Source organism: Chrysochloris asiatica, unplaced genomic scaffold (genome assembly GCF_000296735.1).
Source record: "Chrysochloris asiatica unplaced genomic scaffold, ChrAsi1.0 scaffold00147, whole genome shotgun sequence".
Lineage (NCBI taxonomy): Eukaryota > Metazoa > Chordata > Mammalia > Afrosoricida > Chrysochloridae > Chrysochloris > Chrysochloris asiatica.
Window position 1 is genome coordinate 4,332,055 of NW_006408665.1, and position 23,069 is coordinate 4,355,123.

The following is a 23,069-nucleotide window of genomic DNA, read 5'->3' on the forward strand; positions in this document are numbered from 1 at the left end:
GAATAAAATGTCCAACTGAACATTTTTCACATCTACAGAACTGTGAAGCATAAAGAATGTACTGGGAAGCACACCTGTTGGATTAAACTTGAAGATAGAGTGGCTATAAAGGACCCACAGTGGTTGAAAATCTGATTTACTTTCATGTGAGTCACTGAATCACATACACTAAAAGAAATTAAAACTGTAAAGCATCTAGCAAAGTGCCTGGCACCTTGGCAAACAAGAAATAACTGTGCACTTGTTTCACCTCTCTTATGATGTTCTCTATGAACTTCAGGAACCCGTCGCATTCATTCTCATTTCAATCATGTGTATGTTAGTGTGGGGCAAAGGTTAAAACCTTGAATGATTCGGAGACAGTGTTATTTTCCTATGCAAATTTACAAATAGGTTTCTGAGCACTGACTTGGAAATCTCACCATGCAATGTTTTTGTGGAAAAAGTCACCCCTGGCTCCAAAATCTAATTTAATATGAATTTCCAAGACAACACATTCATAAGTTGTAAACTTCCAGTATTATTTGAATATAAAACAAAAATAAATCTACATGAGATGTTTGTAAATATCACTGAAACAAAGACTGATCTACCTTTGATGCCATCTAAGAAGGAAAAATACCCTGAATCACAAAGTAGCCCCAATAAAATAACTATAATCTGACACATCTTTTCAACTGAATTAATTAACAAAAGCGTTGAATATAGCAAACTATTTTTGTGAGCATTTAGTCTAATACTATGACTTTAATTGTAGCTGTTAATTGCTATTAAGTCGGTCCTGACTCACAGCAACCATGTATAGCATTTCAGAGGAGCAGCTGGTGAGTCTGACCCCCCAACCTTGTGGTTTGCAGTCCAGTGGCTCATCCTCCAGTGCCACACCAAGAGCCCTGGCTTTAATTACTCAATGCTATCTATATATTAAAAGTACCATGGGCTGCCAAAAGAACAAACAGGTCTGTGTTGGAAGAAGTGCAGCTAGAGTTTGCTTGTTGGAGGCCAGGAAGGCTAAACTTCATCTCTCATACTTCAGACATATTGTCAGGAGGGACCAGTCCCTGGAGAAGGATATCATGTTTGGTAAGGTGGAGGGTCAGAGAAAAAGAGGAAGACCCCCAGCGAAACGGATTGGCAAAGTGGCAGCATCAATGGGCTCAAGTGAAATTGGCTTGGGAGTGGAAGTGTTTCATTCTGTTGTGCATAGGGTCACAATGAATTGGTACCAACTCAATTGCACCTAGCAACAACAACATCTATATAGCATACCTTTTGTCATACACTTGCAAATTTCATAATAAAATATATAATACAAGTGAAATAATTTAAAACAATATTGTAAAGCAGTTTTTAAGTTTACTGAGAAATGTATCTTTTGTTTTTCAGTTTGACTGTTTTATTGTGTGAACATAAAATAGAGCAACCCAGAACTGACTGAATTACTTACCCAGGCAATCATTATTATGAGTGAGTTCAAACCCAGGGTAGCAAAGACAGTTATAGGATCCAACGGTGTTTTTACAAGTTCCATTTCCACATGGATGCCTCTCACACTCGTCAACATCTGTAAAGACACATTGGCTCAAAGGAATTAAATCAGAAACTCAAGTCTATGTTAACTGTTTATATACATATTATTGTTGTTGTTTTTTTTTTAGCATTGATACTAGATTTGTCTTGTGGAATTCTAGAAATTCACTTTTATTTGAGGACAATAATTATGAGTTACCTAAAAATTCAAATAAAACAATTATAAGTACAAGTTACTTAGTCATGCACGAAACGGTATGCAGAACTAGGCTAATAAGTATCACCTTAGAAGGAGATATTTTAATGAACATGATCACTTGCCCACCGTAAGAAAACCCATCTTCTGAAACACTAAAACCATTTTTTTTTGCTATTAATCACTATAGACACTCCTTTAGAAATTTACCTCCATCAATTTGATTAGCAAAACAAAGATAAATTCTAATTTTCTTAGTGTTATGACTTGGTATTGTTAAGTACTTCTGAGTCGGTTCTGACTTATAAAAGTGACTCTCTGTACAGGGTTTCTGAGAAGCGACTGACGAGTCTGTACCGATGACTTTATAGTTCAAAAAGACCTTGTGGTCCTGTGCTTATCCTACAGTGCCAGGACTTAGAAGACTCTAAATGAGAAGTTTATTAGAACTCAATATTATTAGCCTTCTAAAATACTTTAGAAAATATTTAAAATATATGAGAGAGCAGACAAACTAAAATTTGCAGGTTGCTGAAAACTATACAGCGGGGTCAAAATTGTGGTGCTGTGGGTTAACGCACCAGACTGTAAAGCTGTTTGAACTGCAAGGTCGGTGGTTCAAGCTCACCAGCTGCTCCTTGGAAACCCTATACAGGGTCGCTATGGGTCGGAACTGACTCGATGGCTCTTAACAACAACAACAGCATTCCTTAGAAAGGAAGCACAGTTTAAGAGAGGTGTTATCAAAACATTTGACTGACTTTTATCATGAAGAATTGTTATGATTTGGGTAGATTTTCTACATGTGAATTTCAGTACCATAAATTTCTGATTTTTTTGTTTTGTTTTTTTTCACAAATTATACTCCATCTCAGAGAATGTAGATAAGAAAAGCATGTACAAACAGGCATTCTTAGAAAATTCACATAAACAGAGTCAGATGCTGTTTCCCTTCCAACAAACATATTTGTTGTTGGTACGTGCCTTCAAGTTGGTTTCGACTCATAGCGACCCTGTCTGTATAAGGTTTCCAAGGAGTGGATGATGGGTTTGAACTGCTGACCTCATGGTTAGTGGGACAGTGCTTATCCAACAGCCCTATAGCAGGACTCCTCCACCAATGTTGTTCTTAAGTGCCACAGAGTTGGTTCCAACTCATAGGGTCTCCGTATAGGGTTTTTGAGGAGCGGCTGGTGAGCTTGAACCGTTGACCTTGTGGTTCCAACTGACCTTACAGTCCAATGCATTAACCCACAGTGCCACAATGGACAATTATCCCTTCTCCTATCATCGTAGCAAAAGTCAAAGGGGAAAATCTTAAGCTGCAAATGGCTCAACTAAGTTCTCTATGTGTTCCTTGTTGTATAGGGGAATGTCACAAAGGAAATTAGTGCTGTAGTAGTGAAATCTGTAGAACTTAATTATTTATATAGCTAGTATCTTTACTACTATTTGAAGCCCTCACCTCCAGGGATTTAAGTAACTAGGCAATGAATATTTGTAAAAATAAGAGCACGTAAATCCTATTACCTACAACCCACTGAGTTTGAATTTGGATTTTCACATAAGTTAGGGGATCAGTCAAAAGGCATTTGCTGTAGCGAGTTGGTTTCTGTTAAACCTAACATATTACCAATTTTCAACACAGAAAATATTTCCATCATTTTCATCAGTGTTTGTTCTGCTTTCTAATAATAAAATGTGAACTGGGCAAGTAGAAAGAATAAAAATAAATGAACATCTGTGAAATACTCTTAAGAAGATTTAAAAAGGTATTGCTGGAGATTTACCTCATAAACCAACTAGTCAGAAGTAATGAACAACACAATTTAAAAAATCTTACAAAGACAAGTTACATAATTCAACTGTTAGCACATTAGTAACAACTCGATCCCAATGGGTGGTCACACATTTTATACTTTATTTCTGCATAACTGAAGAATATGCTATTAATAAAAACAGCTTGAAGGATTCTAGCCACTCAATGATCCTTATTTTTGAGTGTTGTGGGTAGGGAACTACTGGTAGTTTAAAAAAGTTGTTATTGTTTGCAATGTTTATTCTGGTGTTTTTTTGTTTTTTGGGGGTTTTGTTTTTTAAGTCAAAATATATATAATATGAAATATGTAGGAAGAAAAAATTGTAAGATTTATTCTAAGAAAATGTTTTGATAATGTTGCTGTCGGTGTGTACAACAAAAGAAAAGTAGATGTTCAGTCCTAACTTGTTGTACATGGAGAACATGGTAATTATACATTGTTAGGGACTGTCAAGTTGGTTCCGACTCACAGCAACCTTTTGCACAACAGAACAAAACACTGCCCAGTCCTACGCCATCCTCACACTTGTTATATTTGAGTCCACTGCTGCTGCCACTATGTCAGTCCATCTTGTTACATTTTAGTACAGTACTTGACTTTGTCTTTTAGAGCTGTCCTTTGAATGTTTCTGTTCAGCTCTTTTACTTAATTTCTTCCATTCATTTTAGCATCTCTACACTCAAAAGCAAGTTTCAGAGTCTCTTCTGACATCCAATTTTAGTATTTTCTGTCTTTTTAATGACCTTTTGTTTTCTTCCTTTCTTGATGTCATCCCACAACTTTTCTGGTCTTTGGTCATTAGTATCTAATGCATCAAATCTGTTCCAGAGACGGTTTCTAAATTCAGATAGGATCTATTCAATTTCATATTTTGGCTCTCATGGACTTGTTTTAATTTTCTTCAGCTTCAGACTAAACTTGCATATGAGCTCATTTGATGGTATGTTCCAGTCTGCCCGTGACCTTGTTTTGGCTGATGATATTGAGCTTCTCCACCATCTCTTCCCACAGATGTAGTCAATTTGATTTCTGTGTATTTCAACTGTTGAAGTCCATGTGTATAAACCTTTTATGTTTTAAAAAGTTATTTTAAGACTTTTATGTTTTAAAAAGATATTTGCAATGAAGAAGTCATTGGTCTTGCAAAATTCTATCATGCATTTCCAGCATCATTTCTATCACCAAGGACATATTTTCCAAATACTGATCATTCCTCTTTGCTTCCAATTTTCACATTCTAATCACCAATAATTATCAATGCATCTTGATTACATGTTTGATGATTTCAGACTAAAGAAGTTGGTAGAATTCTTCAATGTCATCATCATTGACTTTAATGTTTGGTGAGTAAATCTGAATAATAGTGGTGTTAACTTGTCTTTCTTGTTGTTGTTAAGTGCTATCAAGTTGGTTCTGATTCATAGCAACCCTGTAATAGGTTTCCAAGGAGCAGCAGAAAGGTTTGAACTGCAAACTTCGTGGGGTTCTCAATCTAGTGCTAATCCTATAGCACCACGTCAGGATGGGTATTATCCTGCCTATATCAGACAGCATTGTACTTCAAGACAGATCTTGATTAAGTTCTTTTTGATGAATGCAATACCATTCCTCTTGAATGTGCTGTTCCCATTATAGTAACCCACAGGACTTTTAGATTCAATCTGGCCAATACCAGTGCATTTCAGTTCACAAATGTCTAGAATATCAATCTTAACTTCATTACATTTCATTTTTCAACTTCCAATTTTTCTAGATTCATACTTTGTACATTCCACATTTCAACTGTTAATCGAAGTGTGGAATTACAAACAGCCAAGTGTTCAATTCAATTTTCACCCTTCATGTGTAATGCACAGAGAAGTCCCTTAGCAGAGGCAGAGCTCATTGTTGACATCAGATTTAATGAGTTATGCTTGGTCCCAGCCCCAAGTCCATCTCCTTCCAAATCTTATTAATCAATAGCTCATCAAGCATTAACTGAGCACCAGCTGCTCTTGAGAACCTGTTGCAAATTTGTGAACTGACTCAATGGCACAACAACATCAACACTCCACTGAAAACCTATGGAATGCAATTCTACTGTGACACACATAGTATGGACAAGAGTCAGAATCAACTTGATGAAACTGGTTACTGGCTTATTATTGCTTTCATTGCAGTGGGTTTTATTTGGTTTAAACTGTTACATTACTGTGCATTTTCAATCAGTTTTGACATATTTCCTTCTAATTATTTTTAAGAGATAAAACATTAAAGCTATAGGAAAATTCTATGTATTCAATGATTTGTGTAAACAACATATAGGCATCCATTTCAGTACTATTATTCTTACTACTAACTTGTAAGCCCAAATACTGTTTTAAATGGGGACCTAAAAGGGTACTGGGCAGCTGGCACTACAGAACCCCAAGTGTCCCAGAGTGCATGTCAAACATGTCAAAGTCATTTGGGGCAAAAAATTTGGGAAACCCTGAACTGAAGACCACAATGTGGTATGTTCCTGTGATCACATTTTGCATTGAATAACACCTTCGACAGTTTAACATAGCGAAATTCTTGCAGAATTGTCTCAGACAGAGATGGAATGAATATTATTCTAGAGTCTCAGCTCCGTTTCAGTCCCTAGAATCGAATGTCCTTACCCATGCACATGGTCTGGTCCTGGGAAGCCTTAAACCCATTGTGGCAGATACACTGGTAACTTCCTTGCAAATCAACACACAAGCCATGACTGCAAACATTAGGAATTTCTAAACATTCGTTGCGATCTAAAACAACAAAAAAAATAAAACACATGTTACACATAGCTGTTTTTTATTAAGATTCTTTAATTTTTCACAGACATGTTTCTATAATCTGCTATTAATTATTAAAGACAGACCAAAAATGAACCATAACAACAGCTGGATCAAAATAAGCAAGGCTTTAAAGCATCTAAATCTCTCTCTCCTTTTTTTTGTAATCATGAAATTTTTATGTTTTGATTGCTATCTCAAGGACAATATTTTAAGTCCCATCTAAAGAAAATCCATTTGAGAGACCTCCTTTTTTAAAAATATAATTATCTAAAGAATGTGTTGAAATAGGTTCAATATGACTAGATACATTTAGTTACAATACTTTTTCAAATTATAGTCTGAAAATGATTTCTGATAGCAAAGCATGTTGTTTTGTGCCGTCAAGTTGGTTGACTCATAGTGATTCTGTATAGAGTTTCCAAGGAGCGTTTGGTGGGTCTGAAATGCCAACCTTGTGGTTAGCAGTCCAGTACTTATCCTACAGGGCCACACAAGGTCTCAGCAAAGCATGTTATTGTTGTTAGGTGCCATCAAGTCAGTACCGACTCATCGAGACCCTATACATATAGCAAGGCAAAGGCATGTCTTTTTTTTTTTTCAATTGTGATAAAATATATATAACACAACATTTTCATAGACACATAGGAAATCTGAATGAGTTGGTTCATTTCTTACCTACACAGGCCCCGTTGGGTGAAAGCTTGAACCCTGCAGCACATTCACAACGGTAACTGCCGGGACTGTTGATGCAGTCTGCGTTTCGCTGGCAGAGATTATCACCATTGCTGCACTCATCAATGTCTGAAAAAGCAGCAGTTACATTCTTGAAAGTTGTTCAGTATTGCATTAGGATTACATTAGCTTACCCACTTTGATGACCAACTCCTAAATAGTAAACATCCCAAACAGTCTTTAACCAATGTATGTATGCCCAGCTTTTTAGGATCAGGGACACAGTTGATTCAGATTACCTTCACATACTAAGAGCAAGTCATTGTAACTGAATCCTGTAGGACATTCACAGCGGAAGCTGCCAATCTGGTTAATGCACACACCATTTGCACAAATGCCTGGGATCTCTTTACATTCATCAATGTCTGAAATTGAACAGATTTGATCAGATATATGTGGTTTTGCTTAATGTATTTACCATATAACTTTGAGAATTAATTCTGTGACTGAGAAGACACATTCCGTGCCGCAAAAAATACACCTATAAGCTGGTATAAATGATTCTGTTGTTTATGGAAGCAGAAACCATAGGTTCATTCCTATCTAGAGTGACAGAAAAATTTAAGTGGCCAATAAACTATATCAAATTACGTAAGTGTCAGTGTAGCAAATGAACTTCCTAGGAATAAACCACTTCTTGAAGTTACTTGCCAAGACTACCATATTATCACTATTCATCTGACAATGAAAGCGAGCTTTCTTAATGTTCTGTATTTTATTATGTTTGCACTGATAATTGAAGACTTAAAAATTATATTGTTTACTGATTCTTTAAGGAAGAAACAAGTAGCGTGAACAATAAAATGTACATTCAGAAAGAATTTATAAAAATGATAATTCTGAATGTTCATAATTAGGCCAGTAAAAAAGGGGCACTGTGAAAAGACACCAAAAACTTAAAAACATATGTATGAGAATAGCAACTAAAGGCTAATCAAGTGACTTTTTAATAATAGACTATGTATGAAAAAGAATATTAAAGTTTTAGCTTGTATGTATAAAATCTTAACATTGTCATGTAATTATTATAATTCAATCCACAGGTTAAGCTAATGGAATACTACCAATAATATCAAGTATAACCAATACTTAGTTAGAATCTTAAGTGTCTTAGTTCTCTTTCAGACAAGTATTTTTTTGTAGTACACTTGCATTTTTGAAACACTGAATAGATTTTTACAAAATGCTATGTATAGACACTAAAACAGACATAATCTGCAAAAACTCACCAACAGCTTTTCCTGTATGAATATCAAAGGTGAATCCAGGAATATTTCCACATATGGTTTTAAAGTCAGCTTAAAAATATAAAAAAGGCAAATGCATTTTAAAATTCTCAAACTCTTCAAATGGAATTTTATAGAGTGGTACTTTTGCTGATAAAGAAGATTTTTATATTAGTCACAACCCGATATTTAAATTTTTATTCTATTTATTCAATAATGGTGCTAGCTTCTGTAAAGAGGGGCTAACTAGGCATTTATTATTATTATTGTTATTTTTAATGTTGACATTAGAAGGTAAGTAATCCATTACAAGAGTCAAAAATATCTACTTAGACATTAAAATGTTTTATGGTATGCCAAACTTAAATGAAAAGACAGGCTACAGTAAAAATTAATTTTATGGATTGTACAAAGGCATATGCATGTAAAAACAATCTCATAGTGCAAAGCACTTTAACAATGAATAGTGAATGAGAGGTGAGTTTCGTCTGTCTTAATTATAAAATTTGATCATGAAAATGTGACAGTTGAGGCATCCTAAACATTTTGTTGTGAGTTAATGCACTGGATTGCAAAGTCAGCTTGATCTGCAAGGTTGGTGGTTCAAGCTTACCAGCTGCTCCTCGGAAACTCTATACAGGGTTACAGTGGGTCAGAACCGCCTCGATGACACTTAACAATAACAACAGCAAAGCATTTCATCATAGAGTAAAAGAGAAACTGTTAAGAGTTACTACTACCTAAACCTAACTTTAACCAAACCAATGGAAATTTGAAAGAATTCTGATTTGCAAGAAATAAAATGGTAGCTTTGGATGTTAATTGTTACACATGAGAAAAACTTGTGAACACAGGACAGAGTATTATGCTCAAAGTGCTTATGAAGACAGGGATTTTTGTATATTTTATTTATCAAAACACACCGAGCATCCAGAACAGATAATAGTAGGTACTGAAGAAGTATTTGTAAGGTCTGGGTAAGATGATGGAGTAAGCAAATACAATAAGCTGAGCTTCTGCAACAAATACATGGGAGATGAGTAAAAGAGATACAGATGGTGATTCTGAGACCCCAAACATCAGAGGATAGGACAGAGATTGGTTTGAGTGAAGACTGGAAGAGGAAGCTGAACAGGACTAGTGAGACAGAAGGAAAACATGTGTTCTCTGGGCTGGTGTGGAACAGTGTGGCTATCTTAAGTTTCTGTGACCAACTGTTGATACAGCAGCCCATGGACACAGGATGCAGATGAAGGGTGGCAGCTAGGTAGTCAGTTCTCCCTTGTTCCTTTCCCATTCTCTCCTAGTAGACGGGGATACTAACAGTCCCTATCCTTACCAACTCAGAAGCCAGTGGCACCTCCTCTTGCACAGCCTTTGCTTTGCCTGAGGTCAGGTGCTGGGTATTGCTTCCCTGCTCCTGGGAGGTGAGTGAACTCACCCTGAACTATGCTACACAAACAGCGAACAGAGAACTAACAACTGCATTCACACTTCCAGTCTCTGCCACATCCACAAGGAGACAGGTGGGTGAGTGCCTGAGAACACAGCAATACACAAGCCATCGACTAAACATAAATACAATACCACAAAACCTTAGAGAAAACAATCAATTTCAATTTACATAAAGAAACCAGACAGAGTGCCTCAAACACATCACCAAAATACACCAGGAATGGTATCAAAACTACCTGATAAGGAATTTAAAAGAATGCTAATTAGGCAACTTCAATGGATTGAAAGAAAGATAAAAACAAAAAACAACAACAAAAAAGTTCCAGATTAAATAAAAGAAACCATAGATAAAACTCTGAAAAATATCAGGAAACAAATTGACAAATTAATTTTAAAAATGGGAATCATACAAAATAAGTGATTAGAAAGCCAGAAGATTAATACTAACGCTTCAGAAATAGATAATACATGGAGAGGGCAAAGAAATAAAATTGAATCAGTAGGGGGAGCCGAATTACTGAGCTTGAAGGAAAAGTACTTGTCTGAAAGGTCGGTCAGTAGTTCAGACTCTCTAGCTGCTCCTTGGAAACCCTATGCAGGGTTGCTATGGGTGAGAACTGAATCTATATAGCTCTTAACAACAACAAAAAGAAACAATCAGAAATAAGCTCCCCCCACCAAAAAAATAAATAAATAAAATCTGAAGAAAGGCTACATTTATATGGGACACTATCAAAAGATATACCTTAATTGTGAGGAATGCCATAACAGGAAGAGACAAACCCTACCCCTCAAACACACACACACACACACACACACACACAACAAACCCATAGAACACTGTCTAAGACTTGTTGGAAGAAAACGTCCTTAACAGCAATGAAAGATGAGAAGATAGTCATTCAAGAAGCAGAATGAATTTCAAGCAGGAGAGACCCCCAAAATAAAAACAGCAAGATGTATTAAAATTACACTTCTCAAAACCATAGAATCCTGAAAGCAGCTCAGGAAAAAGAGAAAAATTACTTACAAAGAGAACTAATAAGACTAATCTCTGATTTCTCAGAGACCAGGCAGGCAGGAAGACAACAGATAGACATATATATGAAACCCCGAAAGAAACAAATTGCCAACTAAGAACCATAGATCCAGAAAACCTGTCCATCAAATATGATGGTGAAATTAGGTCATTTACAGACACACAGAAATTGGGAGAATTTGTAAAAAACAGAGCAATCTCACAAAAAACACTAAGGGAGTTATGTGGACAGAGAGAATCAACAACAGAGAACACCTGAGACTGACATGCATGAAGACATCACCTAGAATCAACCCAGATATAGAAATACATGAAGTAAAGAGAGAGCCAGAGAGAGAGATGGTAATGACAACACCACCAACAAAAAAGCAAAGAGAGAATCATCCAGTTACAGATCTTCCAAATGAAGACAAAATCAAATAGATTTAAAGAAAAAAACAAATAAACCTAACTGTAACCCTCAAAATTAGACCACACCTTACCCCTAGCCCTAGCCTAAACGTTACCTCTAACACTAACTATAGTCTTCACCATAATCCTAAGAATAAATGAAAGTCTAGACCTAGCCAAGACCTAGCCATAGTCTTAACCCTGACCCTCATTCTCCTCACTACTATCCAGCCCCCACACCAATGGTTTCTAATCACCTATACTGACAGTGACAAGGGACTCAAACATACAATCCCACACTAGGCAGTGTTCCCTTCTGTTGTCTGTAGAGCTGCTATGAGTCAAAGCAACTTGATGCTACCCTGTTAGGCAGTGTGCACATTATAATTGACTTCTATCATCTCATTTAATCAATACAACCAAATGAATTCTTGTTGTCGGTAAGTGCTGTCGAGTCAATTCTAACTCATAGTGACCACGTACAGGATTTCTGAAGAACAGCTGGTGTGTCTGAATCACTGACTTTTTGGCTCACAGTTCAGAGCTTGTCCTACAGTGTCATACCTGGAATCCAGATGAATTAATCAGTTGTGATTTATTATTAAGGCTATTTTGTGAGTGAGTTTTTCAGAAAGGATAGTAACCTATGTTAGGGTTCGTTATGTGCCATGGAGTTGGAACCGACTCATAGCAACCCTGTACAGGGTTTCCGAGGCTATAAATCTTTACAGGAGCAGAAAGCCTCATCTTTCTCCAGCGGAATAGCTGGTAATTTCGAACTGCTGACCTTAAGGTTTGCAGCCCGATATGTAACCACTATGCTACCAGAGGTCCTTAGTCACCTAGAGTCACACAATAAACCATGGAGCAGAGCTTCTATTTAAATCCAGATCTGTGTTTCAACCCAAAACCCTCCACACCTTCCTCTCAAAAATAATTTTTATATTTAATCTACCAACCCACTGATTGTCAATTGCTGACTTACACAGTTTTAAAGTTAGAGAATCATGAAATTATTTTTAATTTTAAGGAGCTTAACTGGGGCATATAGAGTTAATGACATCCATCTGACTATTGAACCATTGAGAAAGGCCCCAAGTGTTCATCATCACTGTCCTTAACTTCATCTAAATATCACATTAAATAAACATTTAAGTACATGTGCCCTAAATATTTTTATAATATATAAACTCAGCTTTTAAGCATCTTAATGGTTCATCTAATGGTCTTGGTGTGGTGCTGTAAGATAAGCACTGGACCACAAGGTCAATTTGAACTGCAAGGTGGTGGTTCCAGCTGCTCCTTGGAAACCCTATACAGGGTCACTATGAGTCCAAACCCAATAAACAGCAGTTAACAACAATGATGTTTCATCTTTTAGCATCTACAGCTAGTAAAAAAAAAGCCTGTTTTTAGGTCATTAAAGAACCTGAGGGCTAACAAATATAGTTATACAATTACATAGTTATATAGTTAACAATTTTGTTCTCATTTGTACTGTCTTTCAAAAGAATCTCTGTTGGTGAGAAAAATATGACCATATAAAGACAAATTCTTTATCTAGACAATTTCTATCTAGAAAGTTCTGAAGAGCATGAAGGGATGGATTCATAAAGAACTCCCTTTGACATATGACGGGGCTTAAAAAAGTTCATGGGAAAATTCTATTATCTTTTAATGCTATTGTTTCTATGAATTATTGAAAGTCCTCTAATATATATTGCTTTTATGTACAGTTTGATCAAGGGCACTTTTTTGGGGGGGAGATGCAGAGGTGTATTTTTCAAGGTTGAACTAAAACATACTGAAATTGATGTGTTTTTTTTTTTTTTTTTTACTTTTTATTGTGCATTGCATGATGGTTTACAGACAAGATCATCAGCTTTACATTCAACAAATCATATACGTTTCATCTCAGTGATTACATTCCCTTCCAGGCAACAATTATCCTGCTTCCTCCCAGTTTCCTATTTGTATTCCACCCACATTTCCATCCCTCCTCCACTTTGTCCTTAGGAAAATGTTGCTGTTTTGATTTTGAATGATTAACCATTCCATGGTAATCACACTTGATGTACTGCTTGGTTGAAAAGTGGGCCACGAGGGTGAATTCCCTTCCAGACCTGAGTATGTTTGAAGGCCATATAGTCTCAGGTTCCTTGTCTCTTTCTGACCACTAAACCCAGTCTTTCATTATTATTATTTTTTAACTAATTTTTAGTTTTGTTTTACATTGCTGTCATTCTATCCAGGACCCTCTAATGTGATCCCTATCAAAGCAGTTGGTAGTGGACAGCATCCAGTTCTGGTCTCAGAGTTGTGGAGACTGGTGTTCTTATGTTCCATTAGTCTACTGGACTAATTGATTCCAAGTCTTTCAATTCTTAAGTTCATGGCCTTCTGATTACCACGCATTTTTATCAAAGTGTGTGGTAGTCCAAGTCTTGCTGAGTGCCTGGCACGTAGTAACTGCTCAACAAATATTTTTTCTACGATTCAATGAATAATTGGCCAACATAATTTAGATAAGGAGTTTAAATAGACCAATACTGTAAACTACAACTCTTTGAGCCTATGATCACAACCAGATGTCTCAAGATTAATGTCTGAACCTCAAAGAGAGCTAATTGAGAAACTGAGCCACAATGCTGATCCTGGATGTTCTTAGAATTAGGCCTCTCTGGTTTTAGCACATACTTACTTTTACTATATTGCTATTATACTATACAGTGATATATATACAAGGGGCTTCCAAAAATGCATGGACAAATTCCAATATCTTTTAATTCTATTTTTCCATGAACTTTTGTGTGTGTGTGTGTGTATATATATACATACTACTGTCATTATGTGCTGTTGAGTTGGTTCAGATCCATAGTGACACTGTATAGGGTTTCCCAGGATCAACTAGTGAACTTGAACCACTGGTCTTACGGTTCAAACTGATTTTGCAATTCTGCATATTAACCCACAGTGCCACACCAGGACTTCATATATATGTATACATATCAATATACACACATATATTTCTATATATACTATCACATACACATATAATCTATGTTTATTTGTATCGCTGTATGAGCTGTGTGCTTACCTGTTCCTGGTGTTGGACATGGTTCACAAGGTTTGTTCCAGGCTTTGCCCACATTATATGTACAGCAGCACATTCTCTTCGTCACATTAAAAGGCAATTCATTCTCACAAGTGGTTCCATTATAGCTTCTGTAGCAAAAGCTTTTTCTCATGTCTATGTGTACAAAGACAAATAAGCTAACCAGTCACCTAAGTGCACAGCTAATAATTAACCCCACATCTGTAGACACCAAACTTGGTAATTAACATCATCCTAAAAAATGTGCGAATCATTTGGAAGTATCATAGTTAAACCTAACTCATTTGTAGATTAACATCTCTTCTGTTTTTAGACAAGAAATATTATTTAATTTTCTTGGAAAACAAAACTTATATACGTTTCTCTACTCAACGGCATTTACTTACTTTAAGAAGTATTAAGCATTAAAATGAAAGTATTCTCATTTGTAATAATGATATAACTTTATATAAACGGGGAAAAAAAATTAAGAAATACCACTGCAGTCGCTGATTAACTATTCCACTTTAGACTTGTGCTTTTTGAAATGCTTTAAGTGTACAGTGGTGATGTGTTGTGGAGCTTGCTCCAACTCATAAAAACATGATACAGACCCAGAGGTTTACAAATCCCACTGCTGTTGAGTCAGCTCAGACTCATAATGACCCTATTTGTTGTTGTTAAGTGCCGTTATAAGTCAGTTGCCACTCAGCAACCCTGTATAGTGTCGTCTCAAAGGAGCTGTTGGTAAGCCTGTACCACTGACCTTGTGGTTCAAACCGACCTTGAGGTCAAGTGCCTATCCCACATCACCACAGAGTTAAACTGCCCTGAAGGGTTTCCCAGACTGTAATGTATATGGAGGGGTCCTGGTGTGGTGCTATAGAATAACACTGGAGTGCTAAATACAAGTTCGGCAGACTGACCCCACCATCTCCTCAGAAGCCCTATACGGGGTTGTTACGAGTTGGAACCAACTGGTTAGCAATTTAACAACAAAACCTTTATGGAAGTAGACTGCCCCCATCTTTCTCCCACTGACTGGTTGGTTAGCAGTTGCGTTCTTAACTACTGCATCATTAGGACTCCTAGATGTACACACTGGTCTGAAATTCCTCATCAACCATCAGTATTGAATTTCCAAACTTTCTGAATAATAATACCAAGACCACATGCCTTAGGTGGTAAATCAACTGAGACATTATTCATCTCATAGAACTCCACTTACCCATGCAATTGTGGCCTCCATTAACTTGCATGTATTCAGGTGGGCAAATGCAGGTGTAATTTCCCAGGGTGTTGTAGCAGGTCCCTGGCCCACATACACCAGGATGTGCAAAACACTCATCAATATCTACAGTAGGCAAGAATATTCATTAATAAAGACATTTTTTCAATGAGGTTATCACATTTAAATTGTGAAACAAAGTGGTGTTAAAGGTGAATATCGATATTCATGCTATTTATACAAAATTTACTATTTTAAGCAATTATATAATAATACCCACCCCTACCCAGGGTACGGAGTCCTGGTGTGGTGCTGTGGGTTAATGTGGTGGACTGTAAAGTTGATTTGAACCACAAGGTCAGGGGTTCAAGTTCACCAGTCACTCCTTGGAAACCCTATACAGGGTCACTATGTGTTGGAACCGACTCGACGGCACTTAACAACCACCACCACCACCCAGGGTACCAATGAGATATATTCCTAAGTCGCAACAGCTGCATACAGTTCTTATTTTGCCTTCCTTTGGTGTCAGAAAAGGATTTAAAAGCTGCCCATGTAGCAAGTAAAGGTGAATGATGAAGAATGTGTTCAGAGTACGGGTTGGTTCAATGGTTTCAGAGTGACGGCCACTTCACAGAACAGGAAAGGGCAAGCTGAGCTGTCCAGAGTTGAATGTCTGTAACATAGGAGACTGCCTTCATCTATATGGCACAGACTGTGTCTTTAAAAGAGAAAACTCCCATTGTTTCAAAATAAAAACGGTGAGAAGAAATTCTCAAAATGATACAACTTAATTTAAATGTCGTCATTTTTATTGAAATGTCATATTCCTCATATGAAAATGCTTTTAAATCATTCCTCATGTCCTTTAATCTAAAATTTAATGCTAACTTTAAAGTGGCCATTGATACCTTTGTGTTGCTGTTGAATCAATTGTGACTCATAGAAACCCTGCATAGGGTTTCCGAGGAGTGGCTGGGGGTTTGAACTGCTGATCTTCCAATGCTTTTCCTACAGTGCCACACCAGAACTCCTTTACCTTTGTAACCTCCTTTCAAATTAGTAACTATTTAGAGTTTAGTAGCAGCATAGCTGTGGGCTGCTATATAAAATTTCATTTCTTTTATATCCATTTATCTTAAGATGTTCCAAAAGAAATGATATATTAGAAATGACTGTGTTATATGGTTTACGTTCAATTATAGAAGTATTTGTTCATTTATTCATTAAATAAATATTGAGAATCATCTGTATACTAGAACTTAGAGCTATAAAAATAACGGACCTTGCCTTAAGAATCCCCAGTCTGGTGGGTAGACCAGTCTAATCCCTAAAGGGATGTTTCTAATGATGATATTCACATGAAAAGTAGGGAGGTGGAAACAAAAAAATTGTCCAAATAACCACGGAACTTCTTCATACTTTGTAGGCAAACCTTTAAAAGCTGCTATAATATTGACTTAATTGTTGCATTTAATCTTATTTTCTTATGCAAAATATAATTCTTAGCAACATTTGAATTAACATACTTGATTTGTTTGGTTTTATAATACTCCAGTTTTTTCCCCAGTTATTTTTTACCAACCTGTTTACTCAGAGCAAAATAACAAAAAATTATAGCAATTGAGCTATAAATGATTTCTCCATTATCATACTATTGAACAGCATGGGTATGAACAGAACACAGTAATAAAGCCAGGTAATGTCAAAAGATCCTTGGATAGAATCTGAGGACAGGGCCTTTACTCTAGGCCTGGCTGGTCCTTTTGTTTGGGACAGTGCTGATACAATTAGGTATATTTTTCCCTTACCCTCACAGATGCGCGTTTCCTCACTGAGGTAGTACCCTTGCGGACACTCACACTGGAAGCTCCCAAAAGTGTTAATGCAGTTTCCACCCTGGCAGAGACCTGGTAACTCCTGGCATTCATCAATGTCTAGAAGAGGGAGGAGGAGCTCACTTACAACAAACATCATCATGACAGAGAAGAGTTACTGTTAGTGTTTTAACACATGCAATGTTTTAAGGCCCACAGGCCTCCAGGCAAACCAGTCAATGGTTTTTTTCTGACAACAATCATCTACATTTATTTTTCCTATCACCTCACTTAGTCCATGATTTTAAATGCTATCTTTTTGCTGAGAATTCACAAATTAATGGTTCCATCTTTGACCTCTCCCCTGAATTCTAGATGCTTCTGCCACATGGCTATTTGATTTCTCTTCTTAGATATCTAATAGTTATCTCAAAGTTAACACATCTAAAATCAAGCTATCGATGCTCTCTTATCCATCTCCACAGTGTATTTTATTGACTTTGTATTGGAAATATACAAGTAGGGGATGGCTCAACTTGAGGGATAATTCTAAAGCATGTTTCTCTGCAAAATAATCAGGCATGAGATTACTGCAATGGATTATTACCTTCAGATAAAAGTTGTTGTTTAGCATCACAGCAATTGATTGGCCATTTGTAATTTTGTTAAATCATCTTCATGGGATTGTTCCATACTAGGTTTTCTATCAGTTTTTCTCTAACGTAAACCCTTTACCTTGCTTAAATATGGATGACAGCTCACCTTCTAAGATGATTGTAATGGGGTTAGGTCTGAAGCCTTCCCCTCCGGGGCATAGGGTGTAATATTCAGCTACAAAAGAACAGAAAACCAGAGATTTTATACTATGTCTAAATGGCTGGGACAAGAAACAAGATCTTAGCTATTGTCAGGATCCAAATATATGCCACCCCACCTAAGGGGTATATTCACATTTTCCTTAGTGTCTGTTCACATATATTTAAAGTAATACTTACTACATTTTACTTGAAATAAGCTCACTTCTTTATAAATTATATACCCAGTTGAATACCCCAAACCATTTGTTTTCAATTAGAGAAAAAAAAAAAAAAATCCCTCACCGACAATTTGCTTCTTAGCTTTTTGGCTAGGAGGTAAAAAGTAAAGGGCTCTATAGTACAAAGGTTTTGGTTTGAATCCACATCAGGAAGTACTGATGTTTCATACTGAGACCTTCTGACTGACTTCAGGAATACAACACACGTATGAACTTGAACTAAACAGTGTCAGAGAAGAACCAGGAATAACCTTCATCTTTGATACCATAGAGAATTTAGTACTATCATTCATACTGGACTGAGGTTAAAAAAAAAAAAACAAAACAACTGTTTTGTCATATCATAAAAAAATAAGCCAGGAATGTAAAATCCTTTTATATCAAATACTCTTGGCTGGCTTCAGCATAATCATTGAAAGTGGTCCAAATTTCATTTTTGCCTTCACTACTTCCCTGCCTTCCAGCACAAGAATAAAATGAGATCTAGTCTTTACATCCCAGAGTTTGCTTCCTTTTCCCAGCTTCATACTTACTGCTATTGACAGGGGGGCACGTCTCACAGGGATTTCCCCAGGCCTTCCCCAGAGAGCAGCAACAAGAAGAGCGACTGACGCCCACCCCGATCTCAGTGTTGCAAGACAAACTCCCGTCACCTCGAGGACCAAACTTCAGGTAACAGTTGCCCACGCGGTTGTCTGCAGAGCAACACAAGAATTTTACGTTGAAGTCGCATAGAGAAAAATCACTTAAGCAGTGAAATTCATATTCTGTACACTAGTTAAGAAAAGTTCACTTTTTATCCTTGGTATAAAACAATCAGTTGCTTTAAACTTTTTCAAAATTATGTTGTACAAAGTAAATAAATGAAGACAGACATACCTTTAAAAATGTACACATCCATACAAATTTTATTTCCGTGTATTTTTGGACTAAACAAGATGGTAAGAGATGACTTACTGGGGACATTCTGGACCTTCAATCATGTGACAATAAGAACTTTTGGTATAGTTTCTATACTATGAGTTTGTGACCATGAGATAAGATCCAGGATAAGTGTATTTAAAGCTAGGCTGAAATGGAATCCTATCAAAGAAATAGTGATAGCATCATCTCCTCTCCATCATCTCCATTCTCTCATGGTTTAGTTTTAATTTGCGCAATGATCTTTATAGGATTTGGGGAAGACCATTTAAAAACAACTTTAGAGAGGATATTGAAGAGTTCAATGAATCTCGGCAATCTCTGGAGTCCCTGGGTGGTGCCAGTGATTAAGTGCTTGACTGCTACAAAGGTTCCAAGTTTAAACCCACCTCAAGGCATCCTCAGATTCCTGGAGTGGTGCTACAAGGTAATGCACTGGACCGCAAGCTCAGTTTGAACCACAGGGTCGGCGAGTCAAACCTACCAGCCACTCCTTGGGAACTCTAGAAAAGGTTTCTGGGATTGAGAACTGACTGGGCAGCACCAACAACAACCACCAAGTCATCTTCAGAAGACAGGCGTGGCAATCTGCTTCCAAGTGCTCACAATGTTGAAAACCTTATGGAGCAGATCTACTCTGTACATGTGTTGTTGTTGTCAAGAACCGTGGAGTCGGTTCCTAATCATAATGACCCTGCACAGGGTTTCTGAGGCTGTAAATCTTTATGGGAGCAGAAAGCCTCCTCTTTCTCCCGCAGAACAGTTGGTAGTTTCGAACTGCCAACCTTGAGGTTAGCAGCCCGATTCGTAACCACTACGCTACCAGAGCTCCTTCTGTACATGTGTAGTTGTCATGATTTGGACAGCAGTGAATAGTAATCAACAACAATCTACAATTATTGTCTAGATTAGGGGTAGGAAGCGTCAGGGCCGTATAAGGCCCACAAACTCATTTGGTCTGGCTCTGCTTAAAGCAACTTGCAGTTCCAGCCATCATATTGTTGTTGCTGTAAGTGGTGTCGAGTCGTCTGCAACTCACAGAGATCCTTATATAGTAGGGTTTCCGAGGAGCAGCTGGTGGGTTTGAACCAGTTTGTGGTCCAGTGCTTATCCTACAGTGCCACACCAGGACTACGAGCCATCACACTGTTGTTGTAGTTGTTAGGTGCCATCAAGTCAGTACCGACCCATAGCAACCTTATGCACAACAGAATGGGACACTGCCCGATCCTGGGTAAACCTCACCACTGTCGCCAAACTTGAGTCTCATCGATGCTGCCACTTGGCCGATCCATCTCATTGGGGTCTTCATCTTTTTCTCTGATGCTCCACCTTAGCAAACATGATATCTTTCTCCAGCGACTGGTCCCACCTGTCAATATGGCCCAAGTATGAGAGATGAAGTTTGGCCATCTTGGCCTCCAAGGAGCACTCGGGCTGCATTTCTTCCAACACGGATCTGTTGGTTCTTTTGGCAGTGCATGACACTTTCAATATTCTCCTCCAACACCATAACTCAAAAGCATCAATTCTTCTAGGGTCATTCTTATTCACTGTCCAGCTTTCGCATGCATATGAGGTTACTGAAAATACCATGGCTTAGGTCAGGCACAAACTTAGTCCTCAAGCTGACATCTTTGTTCTTCAACACTTTAAAAAGGTCTTGTGCAGCAGATTTTCCTAATGCAATACGTCACTTGATTTCTTGATTGCTGCTTCCATGAGTGTTGATAGTTGATCCAAGAAGAATGAAGTCCTTGACAACTTCAATCTTTTCTCCATTGATAAGAATGTTGTTTATTGGTTCAGTGGTGAGGATTTTTTTTTTTTCTCTTGACACTGAGATGTAATCCATCCTGAAGGCTGTACTCTTTGATCTTCATCAGTAAATATTTTAAGTTCTCTTCACTTTCAGCAAGCAAGGTTGTATCTGCATTATCGCAGGTTGTTCATGAGTCTTCCTCCAATCCTGATGCCACATTTTTCTTCATAGAACACAGCTTCTCGGATGATTTCCTCAGCATACAGGTTGAATAAGTATGGTGAAAGAATACAACCTTGTCGCACACCTTTTTTAATTTTAAAACATTCAGTGTTCCCATGTTCTGTTCAAACAACTGCCTCTTTGTCAAGGTACAGATTCCTCATGATCACAATTAAGTGTTCCGGAATACTCAAAATTCACAGTGTTGTCCATAGCTTGTCATGACCCACGCAATCGAAGGCCTTTGTGTAGTCAATAAAGCACAGGCCATCACACTAGGTGTGCGTTAATTAAATGTTTGATCAAATACAGCAAGCTGGTTTTTAAGTGAATAATTTTGTATGGTCCATGAATAATGTTACAAATTTTGGCAGAAAAAAGGTTCCTCAGCCCTGGCCTAGATAATCTCACTTAGTCCATGGATTTAAATACTATCTTTTTGATGAAAACTCTCAAATTTTATGGTTCCATCTCTGACCTCTCCTTTGACTTCTCCCTTGTGTTTCCTGGCTATTGGATTTCTTCTCTGAGATGCCAAAAAGTTATGTAAAAGTTAACATATCTAAACTGAAACTCTTGCTACTTACATACATAGCCATTCCTCTGGCAGTTGTTTGCATTTTCAATAAAAGGAAACTCCAGTTTCATTGTTAGCTTCTCAAACCCTAAACCTTGAAGTCATTTGTGACTCCGTATCAACAAATCTTCAATATACAAGCATACCTTAGAGACATTGCTGGTTTGGGTCCAGACCACTAACATAAAGCAAATACTGCAATAAAGTGAATCACATGTATTTTTGGGTGTCCAGTACAGGGTAGCTTTGGGTCACAGCCGACTCAACAGCACTTAACAATAACAAATGCATATAAACGTTATTTTTATACTATCCTATATTCTATTCATTGCACAGTAATGTTATCACAGAGTTTGAAATATTGTGAGACTTGCCAAAATGCGCTGCAAAAATATGAAGTCAGCACATGCTGGAAAAATGATGCTGACTGACTTGTTTGATGCAAGATTTTCACAAACCTTCAATTTGTAAAAATATACAGTATCTATGAGGTGCAATAAAGTAAAGCATAATAAAATGAGGTATGCCTGAAATAACGAAGTCTGTCAATTCTACCTTGAATGCCTTTGCAAAGTCAGTGACACACAAAGAAACATCTTTCTGGTATTATCTGCTTTCAGCCAAGATCCATCTGATATCAGCAATGAACATCCTTTTCTGAATCTGGCTTGCATTTCTGACAATGTAGAGACACAAATGATTTTTGTCTTCAGCAAAATTATACTTGTATTATACTTGTGTGTGATATTGATACTATTTGATAATTTCTGTATTCTCTTGGATCACTGTTTTTTGATGTATGGGTACCAATGTGGATCTCTTTCAGATGACTTGTCATGTAGCTGCCTTCCAAATTTCTTGAGTTAGAGGAATGAGTGCTTCCAGTATTGCATTCGTGTCTTGAAATTATTCCAACTGGTATTCCATCAATTCCTGGAGTATTGCGTTTTGCTACTGCCTTCAGTGCAGCTTGGACTTTTTCCTTTATTACCATTCAATTTTGATCATATGCTACCCTCCTGAAATGACTGAAAACTGACCCATTCACTTTGGTTCAGTGACTCCATGCTTCCCTTCCATCTTATTTGTTCTTTTAACTTTTTATTGTAAATTGGGTGAAGGTTTACAGAGCAGATCATCAACTTTACATTCAATAGTTCATATACATTTTGTTTTATCTCATTAACTGAAAGCTCAATGTACCATCACTTATTCCACTGTTTGTT

At 37.2% G+C, this 23,069-nt stretch overlaps 1 protein-coding gene across 1 annotated transcript in view; it reads right to left on the reverse strand.

The window, feature by feature from the left end:
* Positions 1-23,069, reverse strand: part of FBN2 (fibrillin 2) — a 393,529-nt gene that overhangs the window by 48,920 nt on the left and 321,540 nt on the right. The window contains exons 37-46 of the mRNA XM_006870689.1: positions 18,895-19,056; positions 18,088-18,156; positions 17,320-17,445; positions 15,509-15,634; positions 14,284-14,436; positions 8,306-8,374; positions 7,316-7,441; positions 7,020-7,145; positions 6,189-6,314; positions 1,448-1,564 (exon numbers count right to left, since the gene is read on the reverse strand). Coding sequence (XP_006870751.1) covers positions 1,448-1,564; positions 6,189-6,314; positions 7,020-7,145; positions 7,316-7,441; positions 8,306-8,374; positions 14,284-14,436; positions 15,509-15,634; positions 17,320-17,445; positions 18,088-18,156; positions 18,895-19,056 — 1,200 coding nt within the window. The remainder of the gene's footprint in view (positions 1-1,447; positions 1,565-6,188; positions 6,315-7,019; positions 7,146-7,315; positions 7,442-8,305; positions 8,375-14,283; positions 14,437-15,508; positions 15,635-17,319; positions 17,446-18,087; positions 18,157-18,894; positions 19,057-23,069) is intronic.